General features: G+C 40.9%; 1 protein-coding gene across 1 annotated transcript; it reads right to left on the bottom strand.

The window, feature by feature from the left end:
• Nucleotides 1–2,665: 2,665 nt before the first annotated feature.
• On the bottom strand, nt 2,666–15,222 carry LOC128705822 (large ribosomal subunit protein mL44). Its single transcript, XM_070080434.1, has 5 exons — nt 15,179–15,222; nt 10,650–10,734; nt 8,221–8,373; nt 4,748–4,898; nt 2,666–3,578 (listed from the first exon to the last, which is right to left on the bottom strand). Exons 1-5 carry the CDS (start codon nt 15,220–15,222, stop codon nt 3,388–3,390), a joined length of 624 nt encoding a protein of 207 aa, XP_069936535.1. The 3' UTR covers nt 2,666–3,387.
• Nucleotides 15,223–20,713: the final 5,491 nt, after the last annotated feature.

Genomic DNA, 20,713 nt, shown 5'->3' on the forward strand with positions numbered 1-20,713 from the left:
GAGAGACAAGTCTCAAGGAGAGACAATGTAAACAGTCTCAAGGAGAGACAATGTAAACAGTCTCAAGGAGAGACAATGTAAACAGTCTCAAGGAGAGACAATGTAAACAGTCTCAAGGAGAGACAATGTAAAAAGTCTCAAGGAGGAGAGACAATGGAGAACAATGTAAACAGTCTCAAGGAGAGACAATGTAAACAGTCTCAAGGAGAGACAATGTAAACAGTCTCAAGGAGAGACAATGTAAACAGTCTCAAGGAGAGACAATGTAAACAGTCTCAAGGAGAGACAATGTAAACAGTCTCAAGGAGAGACAATGTAAACAGTCTCAAGGAGAGACAATGTAAACAGTCTCAAGGAGAGACAATGTAAACAGTCTCAAGGAGAGACAATGTAAACAGTCTCAAGGACAAGTAAACTCAAGGAGAGACAATGTAAACAGTCTCAAGGAGAGACAATGTAAACAGTCTCAAGGAGAGACAATGTAAACAGTCTCAAGGAGAGACAATGTAAACAGTCTCAAGGAGAGACAATGTAAACAGTCTCAAGGAGAGACAATGTAAACAGTCTCAAGGAGAGACAATGTAAACAGTCTCAAGGAGAGACAATGTAAACAGTCTCAAGGAGAGACAATGTAAACAGTCTCAAGGAGAGACAATGTAAACAGTCTCAAGGAGAGACAATGTAAACAGTCTCAAGGAGAGACAATGTAAACAGTCTCAAGGAGAGACAATGTAAACAGTCTCAAGGAGAGACAATGTAAACAGTCTCAAGGAGAGACAATGTAAACAGTCTCAAGGAGAGACAATGTAAACAGTCTCAAGGAGAGACAATGTAAACAGTCTCAAGGAGAGACAATGTAAACAGTCTCAAGGAGAGACAATGTAAACAGTCTCAAGGAGAGACAATGTAAACAGTCTCAAGGAGAGACAATGTAAACAGTCTCAAGGAGAGACAATGTAAACAGTCTCAAGGAGAGACAATGTAAACAGTCTCAAGGAGAGACAATGTAAACAGTCTCAAGGAGAGACAATGTAAACAGTCTCAAGGAGAGACAATGTAAACAGTCTCAAGGAGAGACAATGTAAACAGTCTCAAGGAGAGACAATGTAAACAGTCTCAAGGAGAGACAATGTAAACAGTCTCAAGGAGAGACAATGTAAACAGTCTCAAGGAGAGACAATGTAAACAGTCTCAAGGAGAGACAATGTAAACAGTCTCAAGGAGAGACAATGTAAACAGTCTCAAGGAGAGACAATGTAAACAGTCTCAAGGAGAGACAATGTAAACAGTCTCAAGGAGAGACAATGTAAACAGTCTCAAGGAGAGACAATGTAAACAGTCTCAAGGAGAGACAATGTAAACAGTCTCAAGGAGAGACAATGTAAACAGTCTCAAGGAGAGACAATGTAAACAGTCTCAAGGAGAGACAATGTAAACAGTCTCAAGGAGAGACAATGTAAACAGTCTCAAGGAGAGACAATGTAAACAGTCTCAAGGAGAGACAATGTAAACAGTCTCAAGGAGAGACAATGTAAACAGTCTCAAGGAGAGACAATGTAAACAGTCTCAAGGAGAGACAATGTAAACAGTCTCAAGGAGAGACAATGTAAACAGTCTCAAGGAGAGACAATGTAAACAGTCTCAAGGAGAGACAATGTAAACAGTCTCAAGGAGAGACAATGTAAACAGTCTCAAGGAGAGACAATGTAAACAGTCTCAAGGAGAGACAATGTAAACAGTAAACAGTCTCAAGGAGAGACAATGTAAACAGTCTCAAGGAGAGACAATGTAAACAGTCTCAAGGAGAGACAATGTAAACAGTCTCAAGGAGAGACAATGTAAACAGTCTCAAGGAGAGACAATGTAAACAGTCTCAAGGAGAGACAATGGAGTCAGTCTCAAGGAGAGACAATGTAAACAGTCTCAAGGAGAGACAATGTAAACAGTCTCAAGGAGAGACAATGTAAACAGTCTCAAGGAGAGACAATGTAAACAGTCTCAAGGAGAGACAATGTAAACAGTCTCAAGGAGAGACAATGTAAACAGTCTCAAGGAGAGACAATGTAAACAGTCTCAAGGAGAGACAATGTAAACAGTCTCAAGGAGAGACAATGTAAACAGTCTCAAGGAGAGACAATGTAAACAGTCTCAAGGAGAGACAATGTAAACAGTCTCAAGGAGAGACAATGTAAACAGTCTCAAGGAGAGACAATGTAAACAGTCTCAAGGAGAGACAATGTAAACAGTCTCAAGGAGAGACAATGTAAACAGTCTCAAGGAGAGACAATGTAAACAGTCTCAAGGAGAGACAATGTAAACAGTCTCAAGGAGAGACAATGTAAACAGTCTCAAGGAGAGACAATGTAAACAGTCTCAAGGAGAGACAATGTCAAGGAGAGACAATGTAAACAGTCTCAAGGAGAGACAATGTAAACAGTCTCAAGGAGAGACAATGTAAACAGTCTCAAGGAGAGACAATGTAAACAGTCTCATGGAGAGACAATGTAAACAGTCTCAAGGAGAGACAATGTAAACAGTCTCAAGGAGAGACAATGTAAACAGTCTCAAGGAGAGACAATGTAAACAGTCTCATGGAGAGACAATGTAAACAGTCTCAAGGAGAGACAATGTAAACAGTCTCATGGAGAGACAATGTAAACAAGCATGATAATAATTTACTCATACATTATATTACATAAAAACAAATAAATTACTTGTAGTCTGTAATATTTAACTGTATATTAAATATTTTCATTTTTTATCAACTTTGTAGTACTGAACAGTTACAGTCGAAAGTCCCAATACATGCCTACTTGAAGTTGTGCTGAGCCTTAAGCAGGCTCCAGTAACCTGTAGATTCATTCCAGTAGTTCAGCTTCAGGCATGAAGAATTTTTTGCCTATGACTGTACATCTAACTTCATAAAATGTTCATATAATATGCTTAGTGACTACTACTATAATGAATACAATATTAATACAAACTATCTTCAAGAACTATGGCCTTACAGTGGTACCTCGAGTTTCGAATAGCTCCCAACTCCAACAATTATGTAAGTGTATTTTTGTAAGCGTATTTTTATGGGTCTGAATCAGACTAATCTAATTTACATCATTCCTTATGGGAACAAATTTGTTGGGTATCGGCACTCGAACAGCCTTCTGGAACAAATTAAGTTTGTAACTCGAGGTACTATTGTATTCTTTATCAAATTACTGTTTTGCTGCACGCTTTACAATGTTCATGATTAATGATGACCTGAAAAATAGTGAGACGGAAAATTACAACAGTGCATCAACATTAAATTTATGGTAGTTTATCTATTGTTATATAAAATGAAAATTCAAAATGCGTGTAGCATACACAAAAATATTAACTGATTTTATACTAGCAATTTATAATGTTTTGTGTTTTATTAATTATCCACTCATTTATATACACATTTGTTTCTTTAAGTGCAATGTTATCAGCATCTTTGCCAAATGGTAGAGGGTCCCTGGTCTCTGTTATGTGGAAAAGTCTTCTCAAAGCATCATGAGCTGCTTGTTCCACAGCTGTTTCTATAGTCTCACCATAACCTGAAAGACAATATTATTATTATTATAATCATAACTAAGCACTAAAACCTGAAAGAGAATAAAATCCAATAATATACAATATAGAGAGAAATGATACAAAATATGTACTAATACAATGGAAGCACACACAAAAGCAGTACAGTAGGACTCCCATATCTGCGGATTCAGTTTCCACGGTTTTAGTTATCCACTGCTTACCATTACCCTAAAATAAGCCTTAATTTTACTTAACAATGGCCCCCAAAGCACAAAAAATAGTGATGTCGGCAAAGCCTATAAGAAGCCATGAAGTGCTCCCCATCAGTAAAAAAAAGTGCTAATTCTCCACTTTTTTTTTTTCACAGGTACGTAAGTAACTGAAAAGCAACATATATACAGTGGACCCCCGAGTTTCGCTGGCATCCACTTTGGTGAAATCCAACTTTCAGCAAGATTTTTTGGCAAAATTTAGCCTCATGGTTCGTGATTGGACTTGTGATTAGGCGACCGTCCGGTACCTGTCCGCCCGTCACCGCGCACACAAAGCCAATCTCCCGCACCATTCACAATGTGCCATTGTTTACCAGCACATGACCATCACCCCACGGGTTCATACATTTCATAATAATCCATTCTTTTTTGTGCTTGCAACTGCTAAATAAGTAACCTTATTAACCTTTCATTAACAGTTATGCAACTGGTTCCTCATCATCACCTTCTAGGAGTTCACTGATGTCATCTGGCTATGTATCTTTAAATCCTTCACCTAGCACTCTTCTTGCCAGATCAAAATTTTTTGATTCACTTTCCCTCAGAGTTTCTTAGTCTCTCTACTTTTCCACATTTTAATTTCAGTCTCATCATATTACCTTTTCTTGCTTCTTTCTCAAACTGGGTTTTTCCCTAAATCCCTTCATCAGCTGCTTTGCTTACACTCTAACAGCAAGTCAAATCCCAAAAGCCACTACACTGCTTGATGCTTATTCCTCTACCACTTAAAACCATCAAACCCTTCCTCCAACCCTTGCTGGACTAAATTATGAAATTCTTCTGTTTCTAGATCACTTGAGGATTGGTGTCTTATCATTAGATTCTTCAAGCCTTGGTGCACTGTCTCTACTTTGCTAAGCTTAAAAGGAGATTGATGTTGAAAGAAACATGAAACAGAATGACTGAAGTTCTATTCTCACCTGAGCCCAAAAAGGTCTTGTTAGAATAGACCCCAACTTGATACACTGCTTGAATAGTGTTTTTTCCAGATTGAAGCATTAGTCTTGATTCAGGCTCTGCATAGCCACTTCGAGCCAGAATATCCTTAAGCAGCTCCAGTGGCTGTTCAATCTGAAATCAAAAGGTAAATATTTTTTCAGTATAGTATGCTGAATTTTGCATCATTGATACTTGTAAGACAGAATGAATGCTCTCTTTATATTGTAAAATTAATGAAAAGAAGTTTGCAATGTGTGGTGTAAATATTATGCAGAAAATTTGGAGTGTGGAAATTAGGAGAAGGTGTGGAGTTAATAAAAGCATTAGTCAGAGGGCAGAAGAGGGGTTGTTGAGGTGGTTTGGTCATTTAGAGAGAATGGATCAAAGTAGAATGACATGGAAAGCATATAAATCTATAGGGGAAGGAAAGAGGGGTAGGGGTCGTCCTCGAAAGGGTTGGAAAGAGGGGGTAAAGGAGGTTTTGTGGGCGAGGGGCTTGGACTTCCAGCAAGCGTGCATGAGCGTGTTAGATAGGAGTGAATGGAGACGAATGATACTTGGGACCTGACGATCTGTTGGAGTGTGAGCAGGGTAATATTTAGTGAAGGGATTCAGGGAAACCGGTTATTTTCTTATAGTTGGACTTGAGTCCTGGAAATGGGAAGTACAATGCCTGCACTTTAAAGGAGGGGTTTGGGATATTGGCAGTTTGGAGGGATATGTTGTGTATCTTTATATGTGTATGCTTCTAGTGTTGTATTCTGAGCACCTCTGCAAAAGCAGTGATAATGTGTGAGTGTGGTGAAAGTGTTGAATGATGATGAAAGTATTTTCTTTTTGGGGATTTTCTTTCTTTTTTTGGGTCACCCTGCCTCGGTGGGAGACAACCAACTTGTTGAAAAAAAAAAAAAACAAAAAAAATTTGAAAGTGTGAAATTTTATTATTATTATTATTATTGCAGTGGCATTCATAAATTGTACAGGTTATGTTCCTGAAACCTGCACTACCAATGATTTACATGAGTTATGCAGTAAAAACAAATGGGAAAAATAAGGTTGTGCCTCTCACCCCCTCTGAAAAACTCAAAAAAAATTTTTACTATCACAATTCTTTCAAAAAAAAAATTTTCTAATTAATTTTATTAATGAGGATCGTCTGTGAAATACCTGAATTCTAGTAACTATAAAAATGGTTACATTAATATTGTATAGTATTTGTTACTTGCAATGTGAACAGACTGACTGATATAGTAACCAGGGTTAGGCTAGGTTACAAGTACTTCTGGCCGTCTGGCAGACAAACACATGATGATCAAACCAAATGCAAAGTATATGGCCAGCCCTATCTTGAACACGTGCTTAATTGCCCAGCTATTGATGAATACAGAGGACAGTATAATAACCTGTGATATGTCAAGATAACTTCTTTTCATTAATAATATATATGTACCAGACATATCAAACAAATTTCTTTGCAAAAGATAAGTGAAGTGTACATATAAATCCAGATGTACTTCTGTATACCCTTTTGGGGCCTAGTTCCTAGGCCTTTTGTGTATCCATATGCTCTCATGCTACTGTCCAAGTTGGTGATGCTTAACATCTTGAACTGAGTGGAGAAGGTGGCTGTGGTCCTACTAGGTCAAGGTTGATGGCTGATTATGTGATGTTGAAGGTTGGGAGATCTTGTGATGCTGATCAGTTTCATCAGTTGGTTGCTGCAGTCAAGTCCTCAGGTATTCTGCCATATGCTGCTGGTTTGTTTTACACTGCAGTGTTTCATACATTAGACAATAAGTTACTTTATAGCAATGCTTCAAGATGAGTCATGGTCATTTTCAAGTATGCAGCTTTGCAAATAGTGTGCAGCAACTCAGGTATCTCCTGCAGTCAACATTGGTCATTCAGGCTCAGGTTCTTCATCTCATAATTTCTCTCCATCTGAGAATTTAATTCCTGTAATATTTCCTCTGCAATTGGTTCCTCATCACCACCTTCTAGGAGTTCATTGATGTCATCTGGCTATATATATTTAAATCCCTCACCTGGTACTCTTCTTGCCAGATCAAAAATTTCCTGAACTTGATTTTCTACTGATGGAAAACCTGTAAAATCATTCACTACACTAGGCAATATTTTTCTTCAATCAGCATTTTTTGCTAATTTTGGTATATGATCCTACAGTACTACTTTTTTGACACAGGGGACTGTTTCTGCAATTTTAAATTTGTGCCATAACTCTGGCACTCCACTGTTCATTTCTTCAATTGCTGCAATTAGCTTCTGCACCACAATGTGTGTGCAGTGGCACTTACATGGTTTGATAACTCCTCAATCCAGTGGTTGTATCAAGGATGTCATATTTGGAGGTAAAAAAAAGGCAATCTTGACACCAGGCTCCACATCCTCCAGGAGTTCAAGATCTTTATTTCTTTCTATGCACCAGCCGTATCCCACCGAGGCAGGGTGGCCCAGAAGGAAAAACGAAAGTTTCTCCTTTTACACTTAGCAATATATACAGGAGAAAGGGTTACCAGCCCCTTGCTCCCGGCATTTTAGTCGCCTCTTATGACACACATGGCTTATGGAGGAAGAATTCTGTTCCACTTCCCCATGGAGATGACTACAACAATTATCAAGAATGAGAAGAACCCTGAATGCAAGATTTTGAAGTGACAGGTACATCTTCACTTCAGGAATAAAGTGATGGTGAACCATTCCATGAAAAAGGCCTCAGTCACCCATTCTAGGGCATTGGACTTCCAAGTAACAAGCAACATGCTTTTGTCTTTATCTTGTAAAGCACAGAAATTCTTGGAGCAATAAACAAGCATGGGCTCACATTTAAAGTCACCTGATGCATTACCACAAAGAAACAGACTAAAACAGTCTTTTACAGTCTTGAATCCAGGAGCATTTTTCTCTTGCTTACCGAGTGTTCTAAATGGCATGTTCTTCCAGAGCAAACCTGTCTCATCAACATTAAATACCTGCTCCGGTTTATAGCCAATAACTTTCATACTAAACAGAACATTTTGTTTTTGAAAAAAAAAAAAATTCATTCTTTGTTATTGTTAGCCCTGTGGAGAAGATTATCCTGTCAGCATATTGGGGATTAGATTGTACAAATGTACATGTGTAATGAAGAGAATCAGTAAACTTCTGAAGCAAATATAAACATTTTCAAAACAGAGTAAAATTTCATATTTAAAATAAACCAACAGCACTGATACACTTATGACTTTCAGAGACATTGTCTGGTAACTAGAGTGGTTAATAACACTCTCAACCTTTTCTCTAAATTATTGGCAAGATTATTAAAAAATGAAGTACTATATTATAGTATGGTAACCACTGAATCTGTGCATATCAGTTTTGTAAAATTTATGAACTGCCTTTATAGCATAGCACATGATGTATCATGCTTGAAGGACAATGACTGAAAATTACTAACCTGCCATATCTCGCTGGGATCCTTTCCTACTATCTGAGTGACAACGAAGTCTCGAACAAAGACCTGGCAGCGACCAAGTCCTGCTGAAGCATTTAATGTCCCCACCACTGCTTGAAAACTCTTTGCTGCTGTTAGGGATGAGGGAGGGTACTCCTGCCAAGAAATGTGATAGCAAATTGAATTAATAACTGGCTTTAATATTCTTTTCAAGGATATAAACAGTTGGCATAAATACTGTAAAGAAAGTGTGGTTTCATGTATTTCACAAAAATTTTAAAGTTTGAAATGCAGACTTAACCCTTAAACTGTCCAAACATAGATCTACGTTGATGTGCGTAGCACTCTGGAAGTAGATCTAAGTCCAATTTTACATGCTTTCTTATGTAAAAAAAATGTAGATCTACGATCGGAGCGCTATGCACCTCAACGTAGATCTACATTTGGACAGTTTAAGGGTTAAAAAAAGTTTGGTCAAACCTCTTTTCTGTCATGTCTGAGATCACAGTCATCCTACTGACTGGTCTTCTGCTAAAACTGTCTACCCTATGTCTTACTTTCACAGTGGCCATTTGGTTGAATCCTCCCTTATACACAACTTTCCTTGTATGAATCTTAGTTCTGGCTTTGTCTCTGTAGATGCCTTCCTTTCCCATTACACTGTAAAATCCTCCAAACTTCAGAACACACGTGACTTAACCTAATGCTTTTTTCCCCCTTATCTCTTCCCCTTTCCTCTTTCTCCTTTGAGTTTTCTTTCTTCTGCCTTGGGTATTTGGTCCATTAATATTCCCCCCTCCTCTGTGTTCTTGCTCCTACCCTTTGTGGGCCCCTAGCTCCCTTGCTGTGCTTCTCTTTCTTAGTCTTTGACTGACTCTACTACTACTACTACTACTACTACTACTACTACTACCACCACTACCACCTCTACCACAACTTTTCTTCATTTCCTACTACCTCCCTTGTCCCGTCCCTGTCTGCTGGTATACCTGGAATACCTGGAGAGAGTTCCGGGGGTCAATGCCCCTGCGGCCCGGTCTGTGACCAGGCCTCCTGGTGGATCAGAGCCTGATCAACCAGGCTGTTACTGCTGGCTGCACACAAACCAACGTACGAGCCACAGCCCGGCTGATCAGGAATTGACTTTAGGTGCTTGTCCAGTGCCAGCTTGAAGACTGCCAGGGGTCTGTTGGTAATCCCCCTTATGTGTGCTGGGAGGCAGTTGAACAGTCTCGGGCCCCTGACACTTATTGTATGGTCTCTTAACGTGCTAGTGACACCCCTGCATTTCAATGGGGGGATGGTGCATCGTCTGCCAAGTCTTTTGCTTTCGTAGTGAGTGATTTTCGTGTGCAAGTTCGGTACTAGTCCCTCTAGGATTTTCCAGGTGTATATAATCATGAATCTCTCCCTCCTGCGTTCCAGGGAATACAGGTTTAGGAACCTCAAGTGCTGGCCTATATATACTCCCTCCTCCTCTCCTTTTTTGTTAGTGTGACTTTGTAAATGGTCCAAGTTGGACCAAAACGTCGTTGTAAGCTCCTCTCTCCTATGTGCGAGTTATCTGTGCATTAGTCAAACCTTTGCTGATCACAATGATTACCTTCAATAAAAGCCCAATGAACAGTAAATCTGGAAATGGAATTCATTGAAAATGCAGATGGAAGCTGCAGAAGTCTCCTACTTTAGAGATCACTTTTAGCAATTAATAAATATTTAAAGAACTTCAGGCTCATCTACTTTGAATTATAAAGTTGAGGTTTATGTTGTTTGAAAGTGAGTGTCGCATTCTGGGGAAACGTAAACTACAAACCGCAGCAGTTAGTTTCAAAGCTCTCATAAGTGTGACAGCTCCTCTCCAGTAGATGACAAGCTGCTGTATTGATTGGTCACTGCTGAAAATGTCACACTTCAATCTCTAAATCTTTAGTAAAAAATGTTTCATATAGCTCTGAGTAGAAACAATTTCTGAATTTTAATTTTTTTTAGAATGGGAATTGCAATGGAGTCTAGAATTACAGAAGATTGTGTGTAAATCTTTGTGCACCTCCAGGATTTTCTAAAACACAATTTGAGAATAAGGTGAATAAAAAATAAATCTGCTTAGATTGATACAGCACTGGCATGTTTTAGTTACAACCTGCACAACTGATATGAGTCAAAAATGCTGCTACTGTATTGGCAACTGTCTGAGAGAGAGAATTTTGTAAAGGCAAAAAACTCATAACATTAACACAAATTGAAAGACTTTCACTGGCAGTGAGAAGGAACATCTAGTTTCATGAACAATTTACTGATGCTTATGTAATAAAAATATGCTGCACAGCAATTTTATTATTTTAACTTCCTCAGGTTTTTAAAGACGTTCTTATATAAGGGAGATGACAATAATGAAGTATGACAAAAATCTACAATCATTCATTTTCCCTCACCTGGCAAAGAATGAGATCCTTGAGCCCAATGCCAAACCCAATTTCAGACGTAATTTTCTCCGATGATAAATACTCAACTAACGCTCTGAAAAAATAAAAAACTTATCAAACAATCTGTTCTTTGTGCTTCCATTCCAAAAACACATAAGGTGCCAGAGGTGTAAGGCAGCCAATAATTATAATAAATTTTGTTTATTATTATTATCACACTGGCCGATTCCCACCAAGGCAGGGTGGCCCGAAAAAGAAAAACTTTCACCATCATTCACTCCATCACTGTCTTGCCAGAAGGGTGCTTTACACTACAGTTTTTAAACTGCAACATTAACACCCCTCCTTCAGAGTGCAGGCACTGTACTTCCCATCTCCAGGACTCAAGTCCGGCCTGCCGGTTTCCCTGAATCCCTTCATAAATGTTACTTTGCTCACACTCCAACAGCACGTCAAGTATTAAAAACCATTTGTCTCCATTCACTCCTATCAAACACGCTCACGCATGCCTGCTGGAAGTCCAAGCCCCTCGCACACAAAACCTCCTTTACCCCCTCCCTCCAACCCTTCCTAGGCCGACCCCTACCCCGCCTTCCTTCCACTACAGACTGATACACTCTTGAAGTCATTCTGTTTCGCTCCATTCTCTCTACATGTCCGAACCACCTCAACAACCCTTCCTCAGCCCTCTGGACAACAGTTTTGGTAATCCCGCACCTCCTCCTAACTTCCAAACTACGAATTCTCTGCATTATATTCACACCACACATTGCCCTCAGACATGACATCTCCACTGCCTCCAGCCTTCTCCTCGCTGCAACATTCATCACCCATGCTTCACACCCATATAAGAGCGTTGGTAAAACTATACTCTCATACATTCCCCTCTTTGCCTCCAAGGACAAAGTTCTTTGTCTCCACAGACTCCTAAGTGCACCACTCACTCTTTTTCCCTCATCAATTCTATGATTCACCTCATCTTTCATAGACCCACCTGCTGACACGTCCACTCCCAAATATCTGAATACGTTCACCTCCTCCATACTCTCTCCCTCCAATCTGATATTCAATCTTTCATCACCTAATCTTTTTATCCTCATAACCTTACTCTTTCCTGTATTCACCTTTAATTTTCTTCTTTTGCACACCCTACCAAATTCATCCACCTATCTCTGCAACTTCTCTTCAGAATCTCCCAAGAGCACAGTGTCATCAGCAAAGAGCAGCTGTGACAACTCCCACTTTGTGTGTGATTCTTTATCTTTTAACTCCACGCCTCTTGTCAAGACCCTCGCATTTACTTCTCTTACAACCCCATCTATAAATATATTAAACAACCACGGTGACATCACACATCCTTGTCTAAGGCCTACTTTTACTGGGAAATAATTTCCCTCTTTCCTACATACTCTAACTTGAGCCTCACTATCCTCGTAAAAACTCTTCACTGCTTTCAGTAACCTACCTCCTACACCATACACCTGCAACATCTGCCACATTGCCCCCCTATCCACCCTGTCATACGCCTTTTCCAAATCCATAAATGCCACAAAGACCTCTTTAGCCTTATCTAAATACAGTGGACCCCCGGTTAACGATTTTAATCCGTGCAAGAGGGGTAATTGTTATGCGAAATAATCGTTATGTGAATGAATTTTCCCCATAAGAAATAATGGAAATAAAATTAATCCGTGCAAGACACCCAAAAGTATGAAAAAAAAAATTTTACCACATGAAATATACATTTTCCCACACACAAAGAGAAGGATACATGCACAATAGTAGAGTAGTACATGCACAGTATATATTGTGCATGTACTAGTCTACTAAATGAAGAATAAATGACACTTACCTTTATTGAAGATGCAGCAATGACTGATGAGACACTGTGTCCTGGGAGTGCCTTTTCCTCCTGAGTACTGTAGGTCCTGTTTGGCATTTTCTTCCAGAACAGGCCTTATCACACTGTGTATGCCACTACGATTCTTAAATCTCTCAAACCAACCTTTGCTGCCTCTCAATTCACCAATATGAGCACTAGTTCCAGGCATTTTTCCCTGTTCACCTGGGTGTTAGTCGACTTGTGTGGGTTGCATCCTGGGAGACAAGATTAAGGACCCCAATGGAAATAAGTTAGACAGTCTTCGATGACACTGACTTTTTTGGGTTATCCTGGGTGGCAAATCCTCTGGGGTTAATTGTTTCTTGGTATTCTCAATAAGCCACACCAACAACGGTGCTACAGCAGCAGCAGCAGCTGACAGTGCAGCAGCAGCAGCAGCTGACAGTGCAGCAGCAGCAGCAGCTGTACCACCAATAGTAGCGATGGTTGATTGGGGTTTATTATACAACCTGGCCAGCTCGGAGACATGCACTCCACTTTCATACTTATCAATGATCTTTTTCTTCATCTCTATTGTAATTCTCACCCTTATTGCTGTAGGGTTGGCACTAGAAGCTTTCTTGGGGCCCATGGTCACTTATTTTCCAGAAAAAGCACCGAAAACATTGTAATAATACGAAATATTCCGATTGTATGCTTGGATGTTACCGCGGAGGCTGGCTGGTAAACAATGCCACCCGCGGAACATGTGAGCGTGGCTCAGGCCGCACATTGGACGCGTCTCGGACGAAAATCGGTAAGCGGGTTTTTAAGCGGTATGTGAGGCAAAACTTTTGCAATTAAAGTAAGCGGTATGCGAAATAATCGCTATGTGATGCCATCATTATGCGGGGGTCCACTGTACTGTTCACTTATATGTTTCACTGTAAACACCTGGTCCACACACCCCCTACCTTTCCTAAAGCCTCCTTGTTCATCTGCTATCCTATTCTCCGTCTTACTCTTAATTCTTTCAATTATAACTCTACCATACACTTTACCAGGTATACTCAACAGACTTATCCCCCTAAACACATACTGCAGAAATGAACAATTGAGAACTAAAATTATGCATAGTCTTTTTAGATTTCTTTTGAACTTAATATTATACAGTTTCTAGTACAGCACAATTCCAAATTTTGGTCCAGTTATTTGCATGGAGTTTCTATTGACATTCATTTTATATATTAATAGTATACAAAACTGACAAGCAGATGAATAAAACATATGAGCAACACTTAGATATTTTCATTATGGAAACATTTTTGCCAACCAGTGGCTTTACCATTCAATGTAGAGAAAGATACTGGAGACAGTGGAAGACAAGAAGAAGTTTGAGGTAATCAATCCCTCAACCTTGATGAACCTACTGGAGATAGTGGAAGTCAACTACTACCTCAGTCTTCCACTGTCTCCAATAGATTTATCATGGATGAGGGACTGATCACCTCAAACAAGCTCTTCATGTCTTCTACAGTCTCTGGAATTGTTCTCTGTACTGGATAAATAAAGCCACTTGTAGGCAAAATGTCTCCACAGTAAAGACACCCAGGTGTTGCACATGTGTCTTGCACATCTTAAAAATATTCATTTGAACATGATGAATACCAGAATTACAGAACTTGTTTCTAGTGTGATTCCTGTGTATTATGTTACAGCTCTTGAGGAAGTTTGAGGGTTGGATCAGTAAGAGCCTAAGAGAAAGAGGTGAAGGCAGGGAAACATTTCTAAAACAATCTTACTGTTGTTTTTTCTTTGAAAGGGGGCAGGGGCTATTGCAGGGAAGGGTTACCTTGCTTAATTGCAGCAGTGATCAAGATACTGAATTGTATGCATGCATACTAAATCCAGTTTTCAAATGTATTATAGGAGGAAGTATGTCTTACAATCACTAAACATTTAAAAAATATAAACAGGTAAGATCAATTATCTATAAGACACCACCAAAATAGTTCTACCCCTGTAACTACAAATGTGTAATTCCATGAATAGTTTACTTACCACTCAATAAATTCTGAGCGTCTAAATTTATGTGCAATCCCTTTCTTCTCCGTTTCTGCCTCCTTCGTAATTCACGCCGAAATGGGGCATGCCAGCGAGATTTTATTCCCAAAGTGCATGCTGAAAAGTTAATTATTTTAAATTATAAATGTTGCTTTCACTCTAAGAAGCAAATATCTTTCATACAGCACTTAAAATATGAAAATGCAAAAATGCAATAATACTGGCTAGGTTACCAATACAAACATATTCAACAGTAAACAGTCCTCACAATACATGAGGATTAAATGGAAATAGCTGCAGTTGTGTCCATACAGTATCTTAGGACTAGAAAAAGGCTACCCTATTATGACTCAGAAGTGTCTGACAGAGTGAAGATGATAATGGGGACTGTCTAAATGATTTCCATTGTGGTCCTTTAATCTTCTTCCCCAGGATGCAACCAACAACAGTTGGCTTATACCCAGGTACTTACTTACTGCTAGGTATACCTTTGATATACCTTTGAGAGTTTCGAGAGTTTATCTACTCTCTGAGCCTGGCCATAGGCCAGGCTTGTCTGGTGCTTGCCTGGTCAACCAGGATGTTGCTGCTGGAGGCCTGCTGTCCCACATATCCATCACAGCCTAGTTGATCTGGCACCTGGTCAAGATACTTGTCCAGTTTCCTCTTGAAGGCTTCTACACTTGTTCCAGCCATGTTTCTGACATCTTGTGGTAAGATGTTGATTATTATTATTATAATCAAAAAGAAGCGCTAAGCCACAAGGGCTATACAGCGCTGCAGGGTAGGGAAGGAAGCAAGGGAATTGGATGGCAGAAGGGAGGGGGGATGATCAGCAGGTTACAGAAAACAGCGGGGCAGGGGATAGTACGGGGGTAGAGGGTAGCAAGAGATTGAAGTAGAAAGGGCTGAAGGTATCAGAATTTGTGAAGTAAGTCAGGTCAGCACTCAAAGTACAGGTCACCACTCAAGAGCACACAAACAGGTCTTCACAGAGCTAAGTACACGTCACCACTGAGCTAAGTACACGTCACCACTGAGCTAAGTACACGTCACCACTCAAAGTACACGTCACCATGAGCTGCTACTTTCTTCAACAGTCTTTGGTGCGGAACTCTATCAAATGCCTTACTAATATCTAAGAAAATTATATCAAATTCTTTATCGTGATCAACAGCCTCAAAAGCTTTACTGAAGAAAGTTAATAAATTAGACAAGACCGGCCTCTTGTGAATCCATGCTGAGTATCATTAATCAAGCTATGCTTATCGAGATGGCTTCTTATAATCTCAGCTATAATTGACTCTAGCAACTTGCCTACAATTGAGGTCAGGCTTATTGGGCGGTAATTTGACGGTAACGACTTGTCCCCTGTTTTAAAAATAGGAATTACATTAGCCATCTTCCACATATCAGACACTACACCTGTTTGAAGAGATAAATTAAAAATATTAGTTAATGGTTCACAGACTTCCATTTTGCATTCCTTAAGAACCCTTGAAAAAACTTCATCAGGACCCGGTGACTTATTTTGCTTCAGTCGGTCTATCTGCTTCACAACCATTTCACTAGTGACTGTGATGTTACATAATTTATCTTCTTCTGATCCACTATAAAAATTAATTACCGGGATATTATTAGTGTCTTCCTGTGTAAAAGAACATAAGAACATAAGAAAGGAGGAACACTGCAGCAGGCCTGTTGGCCCATACTAGGCAGGTCCTTTACAATTCATCCCACTAACAAACATTTGACCAACCCAATTTTCAATGCTACCCAAGAAATTAGCTCTGATGTGCAAGTCCCACTCAAATCCAACCCCTCCCACTCATGTACTTATCCAACCTAAATTTGAAACTACCCAAAGTCCCAGCCTCAATAACCCAACTAGGTAGACTGTTCCACTCATCAACTACCCTATTTCCAAACCAATACTTTCCTATGTCCTTTCTAAACCTAAACTTATCTAATTTAAATCCATTACTGCGGGTTCTCTCTTGGAGAGATATCCTCAAGACCTTGTTAATATCCCCTTTATTAATACCTATCTTCCACTTATACACTTCGATCAGGTCTCCCCTCATTCTTCGTCTAACAAGTGAATGTAACTTAAGAGTCTTCAATCTTTCTTCATAAGGAAGATTTCTAATGCTATGTATTAATTTAGTCATCCTACGCTGTAAAGTAAAAGGACACAAGTGCAACTAATGTGACATTTATTGTGGCAACGTTTCGCTCTCCAGGAGCTTTATCAAGCCATTACAAACAATACATGGACACAGAGGGTATATAAAGGCTCAGAGTGAGGTGAATACTAGTGAGGTACCATTTCGATGTTCACTAGTGGTAGTAGTAGTAGTAGTAGTAGTAGTAGTAGTGGTAGTGACAAAAGTAATACAATATGGTAGAGCAATTAATTCGTACATGAGTAAAAGGATATAAAAGCTATTACTTGGGTAACATAAAAATAGGTTGGACAAATATAAACTGGAATGAGGCAGCTTGTTTCAGTGTTCACTCTCTGTGCTTTGTGTAGTATAACAGGAGAGACTATGTGATGGTAGGGTTTACTGTTTTCAGGAGGATTCTTGCTAAGACTTCGGAGATGGTGAAGCTGCCGTTGTTTTGTTTAATTGTATTCGAAACAGCGATCAGTGCTGATTCGAGGCACTTGCGTCTGCGGAAATTAGTTTCTTGGATCACTAATTGGGCGTCTCTGAATTTCATGAGATGATTGGTGGAATTTCGGTGTTGTACACAGGCGTTGTTCAGGTTATCGTTCCTACATGCGTAAATGTGTTCATTGAGGCGGGTGTCGAGGTTTCTGGCTGTTTCACCTACGTAAATCTTGTCACAGCCTCCACAGGGTATAGTGTAAACTCCTGCATTGACTGGTTCGTGGTGCTTGGATTTTGTCCTGGTTATATCCTTTATTGAAGTGCTAGAAGCGATGGCGACTCTGGTGTTAGCTTGTGAAAGTGCTTTTGAGACGTTCAGTGCAACATAAATTTCTAACGAATTTATGTCCATTCTGTAATATGGAGACCAGAATTGAGCTGCATAATCTAGGTGAGGCCTTACTAATGATGTATAAAGCTGCAGTATGACCTCTGGACTTCTGTTGCTTACACTTCTTGATATAAATCCCAGTAATCTATTTGCCTTATTACGTACGCTTAGGCATTGCTGTCTTGGTTTAAGGTTGCTGCTTACCATAACCCCCAAGTCCTTTTCGCAATCTGTATGGCTAAGTTCTACATTATTTAACTTGGTATAAACCTTGGTAATAAATACCGACAAGTTGGTTTAGAAAGACACGTAAGCAAACACTATAACATATTTATTAGAAAACGTTTCGGTCCTGGGACCTTGATCACTTCTAACATACAGAGGTAGAAAGACATTATATATATATAGGCGGAGAGTGAGATGTGACGCACGTGACCTGAGGAATGTCATAAGAACATAAGAATGGAGGAACACTGTAGAAGGCCTACTGGCCCATGCGAGGCAGGTCCTTATCAAAACAACCTCTGCCTATGATGAGGACGAGTAGACGATGAAATCATGTGACTCCTGTGTTGTTGGGTTGGTGCTGTTTAAGTATCATGTATGCCAATGTTTTTGAAATTTTGTAGTTTCCAGTGTTGCGTTCTGGAAACTACAAAAATTTCAAAAACATTGGCATACATGATACTTAAACAGCACCAACCCAACAACACAGGAGTCACATGATTTCATCGTCTACCCGTCCTCATCATAGGCAGAGGTTGTTTTGATAAGGACCTGCCTCGTAGCCTGTTGCCGAGTTTTTGGCGTCTTCCAGACTTCTTGAATTCTGGCGAGCCTCTCGGGGCATCGAGGATTCCAGGCATGGTGTTTCTGCCTGCAGTTCGGGCATTGTGGAGTGGGTGGCGATGCATTTTTCAGCTTGGTGATGCATTCCTCGGTAGGGTGGTGCTGGCTGCAGACACCGCAGATTACTCTGTTCGGACAGAGTGCACCCAGGTGTCCATAACGCTGATACTTGAAACAGCGAACTGGTTCTGCTGTGAAGGTCCTGACATCGTACATGCCCCAAGAACCGAGGTCCAGCTGGGATGGCAGTGGTCCTACATGCTGAATGAGAACCTGTGTGGTTGGTGCATTGCCTGCCGTCTTTGCCTTGAGACGTTGAGCTGACACCACACTGGGGTGAGCTGCTACTGCCTCGATGGGCATCATCAGTGGGTATCGCATCACTACACCCTTGGTGATCTTCTGCCGAGAGTCCAGTTCCTCCTTAGACGGGTCATCGCAAGATTTAGACCCGTGCCAGGACTACGGTCTTGGCGAACATTATACATACATACAGTTCCTCCAGGGTGAATGAACGATCTGTCTCCATGACTCTCTTCAAGGTGGTATACATTTCCTTGTTGAGAGGAGTCAATATTGGTTCTCCCCTCAAGTTGAACCATATCTTGAACTTCAGGTTGTGTCGTGATTCCAGGTATGAAACAACCCCATAGTGGGTTCTGTGGTCCCCATAAGACTTCACCTTGAATTTGCTAGGTCGGTTGAGCTGGTTTGCCTGCTCCTTGGACGGACGGTGCTTCTTCTTCTTGTCCACAGTGTTCCATCCCTCTTGGTTTTCGGGGGGTGCGGTGTTTATTTCCGCACCTGTTTCTATTGTCGCTGGCTCCATGGTTGGGACTGTCAGATCTGCTACAATGTGAGCAGGATCTTCCTCTTCCTCTCGCAACTTCTTCGCTAGAATTTCGCCCCACATTTCCAAATCTGAGTCCTCCGTCGTGTTCATGGAGCATCGTGGCCTCTTTTTTTCGGCAGAAGCCATGTGCCTATCTTGTGATAAGGTAGTGAACTCCGTGAACTGAGAGTGTGTCAATGGATTGTCGTAATACGAGTCTTCCTGTATGTGGAGTATAACATAAAGATGTATGTATAATGTTCGCCAAGACCGTAGTCCTGGCACGGGTCTCAATCTTGCGATGACCCATCTCTGGCTCCCGAGGGAGAAAGGTTTCTTCAATGATGCGACATATGCTGTTCAAGCACTCTTCTGGTCAGTTCAACTGGTGCATCTCATAACCGACAACACCGTATGTACTCCTAACTATGGACACTAGCGAGGAGGAGGATATGTCGTTATCACAGGTAACAGCTTGTCTAGTTCGTTGACTCCATGGTACACTAGTGTGGCCACAGTCATCTCTGGTTCCTCTTCGGGAGGGAATATCACTCCTAGTTGCCTGCGGAGTGTCTCAGTAACTTCGCACTCCAGAAGATAGTGTGTTAGGGGCCACTGGACAACGTGCTGACAGTACTGGCACATCTCCTCAGCCTTGTCTACCATCATCTTGGCTGTGGGAAAGCCCAAACGAAGCCGATGGACGGTGGTACACTGCGCTCTGGACCAGCTTCTATCATATGGAGGGGGTTCTCCCTGAGTCGCTGCTCGGTACCACTGTTGAGATGGGGTATCACCTAACACCTCCCCCATAAGTTTCATGGCTCTGGCAGCCACCAGTTTGGTCTGTCGTAGGCTGATTGGGACAGTAATCCCAACATGTGGATAGTCTGTTGCTGCCTTGGCTGCATCATCTGCCGCCTCATTTCCCCGGATGCCAGCATGGCTGGGGATCCAGTTCAATGTCGATCTGTTACCCTGAACTTCTAAGGCTGTCATTATGCTCAGGATCGATGTGATGAGGTAAACATTGTCCTGTGGTTGAGGATGGGAGAGGGCATTGATTGCAGACGTGGAATCAACATGTATGACAGGTCGGAGTCGATGTCGTAGGGCATGTGACAATGCCTGCTGAATCGCCACCAGCTCAGCTTGAAGGATCGTGCAGTGGTCAGGGAGTCGCCAGCCTTGTGTATGACCATTGTGGTACAGTCCAGCTGCTGCTCTCTTCCTGTCAGGGTCGACAGAACCATCTGTGAAATACACTGCACATGTGCCTCCCTCTGCCAGTGCCATGCTTGTCTCAGCATGATTGCTGAGAGTGTCTTGACTGCAGAGACGCTTAGAGATGGGTAGCTGCATGATGCAAACATCGGCTGGATCTGGGCGCCAGGGAGGTGGTGGATGGTACCCAGCAACAGGAAGGTCACAACTCTTCTCAAGGAGTAGTTGTATAGGCAGCAGCTTCCGCCCAGCAGCACAAAACAAACGAATCCA

Source organism: Cherax quadricarinatus, unplaced genomic scaffold (genome assembly GCF_038502225.1).
Source record: "Cherax quadricarinatus isolate ZL_2023a unplaced genomic scaffold, ASM3850222v1 Contig442, whole genome shotgun sequence".
In the NCBI taxonomy this organism is placed as follows: Eukaryota; Metazoa; Arthropoda; class Malacostraca; order Decapoda; family Parastacidae; genus Cherax; species Cherax quadricarinatus.

Coding starts and splice junctions, on each gene's coding strand:
- LOC128705822 (XM_070080434.1), bottom strand. CDS start 15,222: ATGGCTGGAACAAGTGTAGAAGCCTTCAAGAGGAAACTGGACAA. Junction 4,899..8,220: donor ATCCCAGCGAGATATGGCAG/GTTAGTAATTTT, acceptor TTTTGATTTCAG/ATTGAACAGCCACTGGAGCT. Junction 3,579..4,747: donor CAAGACCTTTTTGGGCTCAG/GTGAGAATAGAA, acceptor ATTGTCTTTCAG/GTTATGGTGAGACTATAGAA.